Here is a 12,070-nt window from a genome sequence, read left to right as displayed (position 1 = left end):
TGGGCAAGTTGGGCCGAAGGGCCTGTTTCCACACTGTATCACTCTATAACTGCACTCCATGTTCCCACCAATCTGAAAAAGGTTCCACTTAGATCCTTTCTTACTCTTGTCCCTCACCTAAATCTACGTTTCCCCGGTTTTGCCAACCTCTGACAAGGGAGAACGTTTCAGCAGCCGACCCTGTCTCTCCACCTCTCATATGATACCACAATCATGTCGCCTCTCACCCACCTCTGCTCCAGGGAGAACAGATCTAGTCTCTCCAGCCCCTCTTCATCACTGAAATATTATTAGTATTAATGGAAAATACCTAAATATTCAGTAATATTTGTGTCATTGATATTCATTCGAATTGTGATTATTGATTACTGAAGTCAGTAATTATTGCAAAAAAGTTATTCTTGTGCAACAGGCTTAAAATTCACTGTTATCTAAAAACTACATACCTTTATTTCCAGGTTAAATTTTTTTCGCGATATACCCGATTTTCGAATCTTGGCCTGTGGAGGAGATGGAACAGTCGGGTGGATATTGGATTGTATCGGTATGTACAACATTCATACAAGGTAGACACAAAATGCTAGAGTAACTCAGCGGGACAGGCAGCATCTCTGGAGAGAAGGAATGGGTGACGTTTCGGGTCGAGACCCTTCTTCAGACTCAGTTCTACACGTTACATTCCAAAATGCCTATTTATTTGTTGTTCTACACTAAATTAAATGAGGTATCTCTCAATAATGTCAAAACTAATCCTTCTGCGTTGGATTTATTTTAGTGTTAAATTTTGCGTGGAATTAAAAGTGCTCTGATAACCTTTACGTCTTCCATTGGTCCTGATCTAGGCCTCTTTTTTTTTGCTATTTCAGATAAAATTAATCCAACAAAGCATCCACCTGTAGCTGTACTACCATTGGGGACCGGAAATGACCTTGCTCGATGTTTGAGATGGGGAGGAGGTAAGATCCACTGCAGCTCCAGTTCGGTGTATCATCATTGAGACTGCCTCTCTTGGTTTCAGTTGTACAAATGAAGCATCTTTATGAGGGGAGAAATGTACAGAATCATTCAAAGGCTTGGTTGGAGTGGATGTGGAAAGGATGTTGAAACATATAAGATTGTTAGGGGCTTGGGCACGCTAGAGGCAGGAAACATGTTCCCGATGTTGGGGGAGTCCAGAACCAGGGGCCACAGTTTAAGAATAAGGAGTAAGCCATTTAGAACGGAGACGAGGAAACACTTTTTCTCACAGAGAGTGGTGAGTCTGTGGAATTCTCTGCCTCAGAGGGCGGTGGAGGCAGGTTCTCTGGATGCTTTCAAGAGAGAGCTAGATAGGGCTCTTAAAAATAGCGGAGTCAGGGGATATGGGGAGAAGGCAGGAACGGGGTACTGATTGGGGATGATCAGCCATGATCACATTGAATGGCTCGGAGGGCCAAATGGCCTAGAAATAGCCTATTGTCTATTGATGTTTCCATGAGTGGGAAAGTTTAGGATTAGAGGTCATAGCCTCAGAATTAAAGGATGTTCTTTTTGGAAGGAGATGAGGAGGAATATCTTTAGTCAGAGGGTGGTGAATCTGTGGAATTTTTTGCCACCGAATGCTGTGGAGGCCAAGTCAGTGGATATTTTTAAGGCAGAGATAGATAGATTCGTGATTAGTACAGATGTCAGAGGTTATGGGGAGAAGGCAGGAGAATGGGGCTGGGAGGGAGAGAGCCTATATTTAAATGAGTGCAATTTTTCTAAGGAGCAATCTTGGGATGTTTCTCCTTGTCCTTTTGCAAATAATACAAATCCTGAATAAAGATTGTACAAGCCACGAAGAGAAAGGTTGGCTTATTTTAGTTGGAGAATAGAAAGTTCAGACTGTTATCTTATAATCTACCGAAGCAGAATATGAGGTGCTGATCCTCCAGTTTGCATGTGGGCTCACTCTGTCAATAGAGGAGCTCCAAGACAGAAAGGTCGGTGTGGGAAGATGGATACAAATATATATTTGTGATCTCCCAGTTGCTAAACACTTTAACTTCTCCTCCCATTCACACACTGACGTTTCTGTCCTGGGCCTCCTCCATTGTCAGAGTGCGGCCCAGCGCAAATTGGAGGAACAGCACCTCATATTTCGCTTGGGCAGCTTACACCCCTGTGGTATGAATATTGACTTCTCTAATTTCAAGTAAGCCTTGTATCTGCCCCCCATCTCTCCCCCGTCCCCCACCCTAGTCACCCAACTACTTCCACTATTCACGGTCTTGTATCCCTGTCTTTGTCACATCTTCCCCAGCCAACAGTGGGCCATTATGGACTCCACCCTTCCTGAAGTCATCTACTGCTGGCCCTGTTTTCTTCTGGCCTTCCCTATCTTTCAGTCTGAAGAAAGGTTCCAGCCCAAAACAACGTCACCCATTCTTTCTCCACAGAGATGAGCCTGATCCGCTGAGTTACTCCAGCATTTCATGACTATCTTCCCACACTGACCCTTCTGTCCTGGGCCTCCTCCATTGCCAGAGTGAGGCCACACACAAACTGGAGGAACAGGACCTCATATTCCGCTTGGGTAGGTTATTAACTAACTGTCTGAACATTGAATTCTCCAATTTTAAATAACTAACCCACAAACAAACATTATCACCCCCCACATTCCAAGATGGCGGCGCTGCCTTAGCAGCTGCGGCTCGCCTGCAGTCCGTTTGGTTTTTCTTTTTTTGTTTGTTCTTTTGTCCTGTTTTAGTTAATTTTTGGTTTTATTTTTATTTTATTATGTTGTGTATGGGTGTGGGGGGGGGGGGAGAAACGTGTTTTTGGTCTCTTCCTTCGGGGTGATGCGACTTCTCTTGTCGTATCCCCCGTGTCCGTCTCCATCTGCACCGAGGCCTAATGGCGGAGCTGGCAGCCTCGGAGCTGGGGCAGCGTTCCAGCGGCAACAACGGAGCTGTGGCGTTCCGGAGGCAGCAGCGACCCGGCATCGGAGCTGTGGCATTCCGGAGGCAGCAGCGACCCGACAGCGGAGCTGTGGCGTTCCGGCGGCAGCGGCGACCTGACCTCGGAGGATGACAGCGTCGGGATCTCACAGGTCGCATCGGAGCAGAGGGAGAACAAGGAGGGAAGAGACAAGGACTTTAAGATTTTTGCCTTCCATCACAGTGAGGAGGTGCCTGGTGAACTCACTGTGGTGGATGTTAAATTTGTGTTTATTGTGTGTTTTTGTCATTTTTATTATATGTATGACTGCAAGGCAACGAAATTTCGTTCAGACCAAAAGGTTTGAATGACAATAAAGGCTACTTTACTTTACGTGTACGCACACGCACACGCACACGCACACGCACACGCACACGCACACGCACACGCACACGCACACGCACACGCACACGCGCACACACACAGGTAGTCGCCTTCATGGTCGTGAGTAGCTTCTGCATTCTCTGAACTATTCTGGGCCTCTTTCTGATTGCCGTAAATATTTCAACATGTTGAAAAATTAGCGGCGACTAGAATGAAGCCGCCATGGAGAGTAGCGAGAATTCTCGTGCCGTAGGTGCAGTGGTAGTGGGTCGCCAGGAGGTTGTAGGTTCTCGTAGGTTGCTGACCGGTGAATTTCATTGGCTCATTGGGGGAAAAAAACGTAACATTGGTTTTCAGAACCAATGATAACCGACCGGTAATGTTAATATCCTGCTGTCCCACTGCAGGAACCTAGTTTGCGAGTTTAGAAGAGTTTGTGCTTGAATCAAACACGCAGCATGGTCAACATGTGGTCCTAGGAGGTCTATGTAACTCTCCTTCATGCTCGAGAGAAGTGTGTGTGTGTGTGTGTGTATGCGTGTGTGCGTGTGTGCGTGTGTGCGTGTGTGCGTGTGTGCGTGTGTGTGCGTGTGTGCGTGTGTGCGTGTGTGCGTGTGTGCGTGTGTGCGTGTGTGCGTTCCACTCTGACAGTCGCGGTTCCAGTCGCCGTTTTTTCAGCGACCTGCTACAACTTGATAGTCACCGGCAGTCGCCTGAAAAATCGCCAAAGTGGGACAGGCCCATTGAGATGTTGCCTGACCCACTGAGTTACACCTGCAATGTCTCCAAACTTCTAAATAAATACTTTATTTTTCTTTCAATTATTGACCAAAGCTAATGAAATAAGATTTTCTTTTGTGAAATTTGCAACTGCGCACTTGAAAACAGGTGGTAAACAACCGAACATTTAACCAGATCCACAATGGAAGTGGAATCTGAGAAGTTATTAGATCTACTGTTGGCTTTTGTGTCACAATGGCATCTAGCAGAGTCAAAGATTTTTAAACATCTTTCTTTATCCCTGGAACAGGATATGAAGGTGGAAACGTTATGAAAGTTCTCAAAGACGTGGAAAATAGTACAGAAATGATGCTGGACAGATGGAGCATAGAGGTGATTCCAAACAATAAGGAAGAGAAGGGCGATCCAGTACCATACAGTATTGTCAACGACTATTTCTCAATAGGTGTGGTAAGTGCCAAAGTATTGTTATACTTTTATTTTCTGAAGCTCAGCTTTGAAGGGCTGTTACCGTTATATTGATGTGACATTTTCACGCATATTCTGTGACCTTTCTTCTTCTTGCGTTTGAGTCGGCAGAAGTCCGCAGCAGGGTGATGCCATCCGGTTCGACATCCATAGGTGCCCGCCCTAAAAAAGGGCGCATGCTCCGGGTTGGCGCCAAGCTGCGGTGCTGCTGCTGTCTCTGTTTGTTGAAAGCACGAGATATTTATATTTGGAAACCGTAGACACAAACTGTAGGAGTAAAGGGCCTGTCCCACTTTCACGACCTGATTCACGACCTCTGCCGAGTTTGCCCTTGACTCATAGTCGCAGCATGGTCGTCACGAGGTCGTAGGTAGGTCGTAGGTAGGTCGTGATGCTAGTCGTAGGTACTCGTGGCATCAAGTAGGTCGGGGCGTTTTTCTAGCCTGATGAAAAATGTCCACGAGTAAAAAAGGTCGTGAATTAGGTCGTGAAAGTGGGACAGGCCCTTAACTCAGCAGGTCAGGCAGCATCTCTGGAGAAAAACAAACAGGTGACGTTTCGGGTCAGATCCCTTCTTCAAATTGAAACATAGAGGTGGAAGGGGGGTGGGGGGGGGGGAAGCAGGGGACTGCAGGTGAGAAAAGGCCAGAACAAATCAGGGCCGACAACAGATGACCTCAAGAACGGGTGAAGCTCATAATGGCTGGGGAAGATGTACCAATGCGACCGATACAGGAATACTAACTGTTGGACTAGTAGGACAACTATAGTGGGGGAGGGGGGGAAAGAGAGGGAAAGAAGGGACCCAGATCTAGAAGTTAGAGAAGTCAATGTTCATAACACTGGGGTGTAAGCCGCCCATGTGAAATATGAGGTGATGTTCCTCCAATTTGCACTGGGCCTCACTCTGGCCATGGAGGAGGCCCAGGACTGAAAGGTCAGTCTGGGAATGGGAAGGGGTGTTAGCCATAGAGTCATAGGGTGATACAGCATGGAAACAGGCCCTTCGGCCCAACTTGCCCACACTGACCAACATGTCCCAGCTACACTAGTCCCACCTGCCTGGGTATGGCCCATATCCCTCCAAACCTGTCCTATCAATGTATCCGTCTAACTGTTTATTAAATGTTGGGATAATCCCAGCCTCAACTACCTCCTCTGGCAGCTTGTTCCATACACCCGCCACCCTTTGTGTGAACAAGTTACCCCTCAGATTCCTATTAAATCTTTTCCCCTTCACCTTGAACCTATGTCCTCTGGTTCTCGATTCCCCTACTCTGGGCAAGAGACTCTGTGCATCTAATCCTCTCATAATCTTATACACCCCTATAAGATCACCCCTCATCCTCCTGTGCTCCAAGGAACAGAGTCCCAGCCTACTCAACCTCTGCCTATAGCTCAGACCCTCTAGTCCTGACAACATCCTCGTAAATCTTCTCTGCACCCTTTCCAGCTTGACAGCATATTTCTAATAACACGGTGCCCAGAACTGAACACAGTTGTCTAAATGTTGCTTCACCAACCTCTCATACAACTGCAACATGACCTCCCAAAGTAGATGTGTTATATTTGGATTTAATCACAATGAATGTGCAGTGCCAACATTAAAAATGTTTTACTGCGATATCTGGAGAAAGATATGGAAAGCTTGTACTGCTTAGTATACAAACAGAACAAACGTACATCAAATGAACAGAATAATTGACATTCAGTGTGATAGAGCTTCTGGTCCAACAGAATGAACCAAGCACTGATTAGGGAAATTGACGAGTTGGAATCCATTTTATTGGAGCTTCCTAGTAATCCTATTTCCAGAGTTTACATCAATTTTGGCAATAGCACAGAATTTAAAAAAAAATACTATTGCCTCCAAGAGATGCACCTTGTTGCAAAGGTAGAACTCAGTCTGACACCAGCCAGTATTCAAATTGTTTTAGACACAAAATGCTGGAGTAACTCAGCGGGACAGGCAGCGTCTCTGGAGAGAAGGAACGGGTGGCGTTTCAGGTCGAGACCCTTCTTCATTTGAGGCCGTTTCTAATGCACCAAGGTTGCAAATTAAAACACTCTTTTTCTCCCTCTATATATCTTGTTCATCTCAAAATGCACAAACAAAATTGATTTTGAAGATTTGTACAACTGTTTGTCAGTATATTGTTTGGCCTCGTGTATTTGTTTAAATGGATAATTTTGCTTCATGGCCTCTGACACAATTGGGCATTTCAGGTGAATCCAAGTTTTCTCAAAATCGAAGGGCGGAGTTTTTCTTTCAAGTGAAATCATTTAAATAGTTCTAACTATTGTAACCGTGCTCATAGGAATGTTCTAGTGCATTGATGTGTGGTGCTGCTGTCTTTCCAAGAATGGCATTTCATTTAAGGCTGTTCTATGTATGAAATATAGTCTTTGAGCCATTGCCAACCTCCTTGGTTATGACTTGTTATTGTTGATGAGCTGAAAATGATATGAAGCATGGAGCCCCAGCTTCCAAGTGAACCAAGTCCACTTAGAAGGATATAACAATATTTACCTCGGGGATTTCAGTTCTGGTTCCACTGCTCATTCCCCATCTGCCTGTGTTTTCCTCCTGTTTTTGGCCTCATAGAAACTAAAAGATGAGTAATCTGGTTCAAAATAACAAAAATGCTTCAATTTGAAGTGGGTGATATTTCATAGCCTTTGTTCTGAGAGTGGAACACGCCATCTCTATTGTTCTGTTGGTCTGCAGGAGATTTGATGAATATAAATACAAGAGGCATACAGCAGGTAAACAGGGCCATCCACCCATCGTACAGAGTACTCTGTTTATGTGTATGTTGTGCTGCTGCAAGTAAAGGGCCCGTCCCACTTGGGTGTCATTTGCATGTCATTTACGCAATATCATTTACGCGTCATGATGCACGACACGAGCGTCGTGACGCGCACGTGATGCGTGCATGGTGCGCATTACACACGCGCGTGGTGACGTAGGCAGTGGCGCACGGTCGCGCATGGCGCCCCAGGATTTTGGGATGTACAAAATCTTTGCGCGCCATCTGTGTGACGTGCAAGTTACGCCCAAGTGGGAGAGGCCCTTAAGAATTTCATTGATCTGTTTTGGAACATATGACAATAAAACACTCTTGAACTTGGCCATGCCAACCAAGCTGCACATCAACACTAGTCCCACCTGCCCGCGTTTGGCCCATACCCCTCTAAACCGCAGATAGACACAAAATGCTGGAGTAACTCAGCAGGGCAGGAATGAGTCATGTTTCGGGTAAAGGACAAAGGACATTTATTGTCACATACACCAATTGGTGCAGTGAAATTTGAGTAGCCCCTTCTTCAGACTCTAACCCTTTCCTGCCCGTGTACCTGTCTAAATATCTTTTAAATGGTGCTATAGTATCTGCCTCAATGACCTCTCCTGGCAGCTCATTCCATACAACCAGAATCCTCTGTGTGCAAAGTTCCCCTCAGATTCCGATTAAATCTTTCCCCTCTCACCTTAAACCTATGTCCTCTGGTTCTAGATTCCCCTCCTCTGGGTTAAAGACTCAGAGCATCTACTATATCTAGTCCTCTCGTAATCTCATGCAGCTCTGCAAGATCACCCCTCATCCTCCTGTGCTCCATGGAATAAAGCCCTAGCATCTCCCTATAGCTCGAGCCCTCAAGTTCTGGCAACATCCTAGTAAGTCTTCTCTGCATTCTTTCCACTTAACAACATCTTTCCAACAGCAGGGTGATCAAGCAATACTCCAAATTATAACGAGTTGTACAGCTGTAGCGTAAAGGGCCTGTCCCACTTACGCAACCTTTGGAGGCGACTGATAGGTCATCGGTGACCAGAAAGACGCTACGACTCTTTGGAGACCTCTCACGACCATAGGAGTCCTCTCATGACCACACAGGCGACCCCTGGCGACATGTCGCGGGTGACCTTTCACGACCACAGGAGACCTTTCATGACCTATCATGAGTCGCGGCAGTCGCCTGTAAAGGTTGCGTAAGTGGGACAGGCCCTTAACATCCCGACATCTATGCTCACTACTCTGACTGATGAAGGCCAATGTGCCAAAAGCCTTCTTGACCACCTTATCATAATCATAATCATACTTTATTAGCCAAGTATGTTTTGCAACATATGAGGAATTTCATTTGCCATACAGTCATGCCAATAAAAAGCAACAGAACACACAAAGTACATTTTAACATAAACATCCACCACAGTGACTCCTCCACATTCCTCACTGTGATGGAAGGCGAATAAAAGTTCAATCTCTGCCCTTCTTTGTCCTCCAGCGGTCGGGGGCCTCTAACCTTCCATTGACGGGATAATGTTACTCCCGTAGCCAGCGGAGGGCTTCCTCGTCGGGGCGATCAAGCTCCTGCATCGGGGGGGGGGGGATCTCAACTCCCCCGCGCCGGGCAATCTGACCCGATGTTAAAGTCCGTAGGCCGCGGTAGGAGCATCGATCCTAGGCAAGAAATCGGCTCTGATGGTAATTCTATGGCACCGCGGTGGGGCTCAAAGCCAGTCTCAAGCAAGGCCTCCAGCTCCACCATGTTAGGCCGCAGAGCGACCGGAGATACGATCCGGAAAACAATCGCATCTTCGGCAAGGTAAGAGATTGGGAAAAAAAGTTTCCCCGACCCTCCCCGCCCACCCCACACATAAAACAAACCAGAGAACATTAACACAAACCTTTAAACACACTAATACTAACAAAGAAAAGACGAAAAGGACAGACAGACTGTCGGCGAGGCTGCCATTGAAGCGCCACCCGGTGGAAAATATCAGCGATGCACATGCAAGGAACTATGTACCATCCCTAGTCCCTGCAACTCTATCCAGGGCCATGTCATTCACTCTATAGATCCTGCCCTGGTTTGACTTCACAAAATGTAACTCCTCGCACACAACTGCATTAAACTCCCATCAGCCATTCCTCTGACCAGTTGACCAAGATCCTGCTGAAATCTTTGATATCCATCTTTATTTTCTACAATACCACCCACTTTAGTGTCGTCTGCAAATTTACTAATCGTGCCTTGTACATTCTCATCCAAATTGTTCATATAAGCCACAAACATTAATGGGCCCAGTACTGATCCCTGAGGCACGCCTCTATCCACAGACCTCCTGTCTGAATAACAATCTTCCATCTTCATCATCTGCTTCCTTCCATGAAGCCAAATTACTATTCAGTTCGCTTTCCCTGGATCATATGCGATCTAACCTTCCAAAGTATCTAACATGCAGAAAATGATCAAATGCCTTGCTGAGATCCATACAGACAATACCTACAGCTCTGCCCTCATCAACCTTTTTGGTCACATCTTCAAAAAAATTCAATCAGATTTGTGAGACACAATCTCACCAGTACAAACCAACCTACACCAAACCCAAACCAATTAGGAGCAGACGAGGGCATTTGATCCAATTTGAGATACCAGCTACCAAGACAGATGTGTACAGCAATTCATTCTTCCCCCGCACAATTAATGCATGGAATAGTCTTCACCCTACCATAGTTACCCAACCAGACGCAACTGAATTTAAGGTAGCTCTTCTTCTCCAATAATTCATTTTTGCTTAAGTCCACCCTCCGCCACCTCTAGTTTAAATTCCATTTGGAATATTTTGGAGGACCAAGAACCAAGAGCATCCATAATCATCCCATGACTACCTGTCTACATCGACCTTTACTCAGAGAGTAGTAGATGTGTGGAATGAGCTTCCAGTGGAAGTGGTGGAAGCAGGTTTGATTTTATCATTTAAAAATAAATTGGATAGGTATATGGATGGGAAAGGAATGGAGGGTTATGGTGTGAGTGCAGGTAGATGGGACTAGGGGAAAATAAGTGTTCGGCAAGGGCCGAGATGGCCTGTTTCCGTGCTGTAATTGTTATATGGTTATATATGTTGGCACATCTGGAGAGATGATGGTGCGGGTTTGACGTTGTCCTGCTGGGAGAGAGGAGTGTTTCATCTGTGGCTGCGTTTCCTGCGGTGGTTGACTAGGCCTATCCTCATCAGGTAGACCCTCCCACACCTTCCACAGGTGAGGCTGCCTCTGGCCATGGATTGGGAAGTGTGAGGTTGTTGCCGTTGACTATTATATGACGTTAGCTCCTGGCCTCCAGGATCTTGAACCACTTGCTGTTGTGCTTCATACCTACCCGGAGGTCCTCTCCCCACCTCTCCCGGCTTCAGCAGCCGCTTGCCAGCTATCAGTACCAATGTCGGGGTCAAGGAAACAGCGCTCACGTCACGGCCCTGTTTCCACTAATCTTTCCACCACCACGCACAAGAAGCACAAGAAGCGACAAGACAGACACCATTGTATGCAGATGCCGAGACGTGTGTTCAGCTCTGGCTGAACAACTTCTAATCTTGTTTGTGGACTCGATAAGAAGAAGTGCCAATGTTAACATTTGTTTAAACCAAGGATAGACACAAAAAGCTGGAGTAACTCAGCGGGTCAGACAGCAGCTCTGGAGAAAAGGAATAGGTGACTTTGCGGGTCAAGACCATTCTTCAGACTCTGCTTTGTATAAATGCAATTTGGATGAATGCAGTTAATCAATTAGTGCTTTGTATGAGGAAGAATTCAGTAACCTCAAATATGCCCATAAAACTGGAAAAGTGCTAATCCCTTGCACATCTGGACATAACATCAAACTATAAATGATCTGTGAACTAACTGCTGGATTATTTCTTCTAGTCTGATAATGCAATCTTGTATTTTTAGAGCTTCCTAACAGTTTGATCACAGTACATGTCATGTTAGTATTTAATTTTTTTTAATTGGAGACATGCTGAATAGACGTTGAATGGCTGCTGGCACTTTCTCTTGTGATGTGTGCATACCGAAAAGGTCATAGAGAGCAGGGCAAGCTGCCCAAAGGCTCTGAGCAAGTGGCCATAGTCACGAAAATTGGCTCGGGACCACAGTTCCCGCCCACAACTTAATGATGACAAGATTTAAATCACAACAACATCCCATATCCCACTTCTGGGAAAAAGAATAGGTGACGTTTCTGCGAACTATATGAACATTGATAGACACAAAATGCTGGAGTAACTCAGCGGGACAGGCAGCGTCTCTGGAGAAAAGGAATGGGTGACGTTTCAGGTTGAGACCCTTCTTCAGACTGAAGGTCACAGGAAAGGCAAAATGCACATTGAGTTCTCCAACTTTAGGTAATGTCAACAATACAGTCCCCCCCCCCCCCCCCCAAGTCAAGTCAACTTTATTTGTCATATACACATACAGGATGTACAGTGAAATGAGTGACAATGCTTGCGGGATTGCTCCATTTTCTCCCCATAACCCTGCCCCTCCCCTGATCCCTGGCTGTCATTGTATCTATATCCTAAAATATCCTACAATATTTGCACCTCGTCAATCCAGTATCAACACAATTTGCAACTCTGACCTTTGTCCAACCATCGCTTGTCAAAAAGAAACCCTCACCTGTGCCTTGCTTTGTCCTACCCCTTCACTCTTCCAGCTTTCTTTCCTCCCACCCCTGCAATCAGTCTGAAGAAGAGTCCCAACCTGAACTGTGACCCATCCATGTTCTC

At 45.9% G+C, this 12,070-nt stretch overlaps 1 protein-coding gene across 1 annotated transcript in view; it reads left to right on the top strand.

Moving 5' to 3' along the window:
• The window catches only part of dgkg (diacylglycerol kinase gamma), a 580,221-nt gene that overhangs the window by 323,091 nt on the left and 245,060 nt on the right, over positions 1 to 12,070 (top strand). The window contains exons 18-20 of the mRNA XM_033023568.1: positions 459 to 544; positions 867 to 956; positions 4,316 to 4,476. Of these exons, the coding sequence (XP_032879459.1) occupies positions 459 to 544; positions 867 to 956; positions 4,316 to 4,476 (337 nt within the window). The remainder of the gene's footprint in view (positions 1 to 458; positions 545 to 866; positions 957 to 4,315; positions 4,477 to 12,070) is intronic.

The sequence above is a fragment of the Amblyraja radiata genome, chromosome 7 (genome assembly GCF_010909765.2).
Source record: "Amblyraja radiata isolate CabotCenter1 chromosome 7, sAmbRad1.1.pri, whole genome shotgun sequence".
Taxonomy (NCBI): domain Eukaryota; kingdom Metazoa; phylum Chordata; class Chondrichthyes; order Rajiformes; family Rajidae; genus Amblyraja; species Amblyraja radiata.
This window is presented reverse-complemented; position numbering and strand designations above follow the sequence as displayed.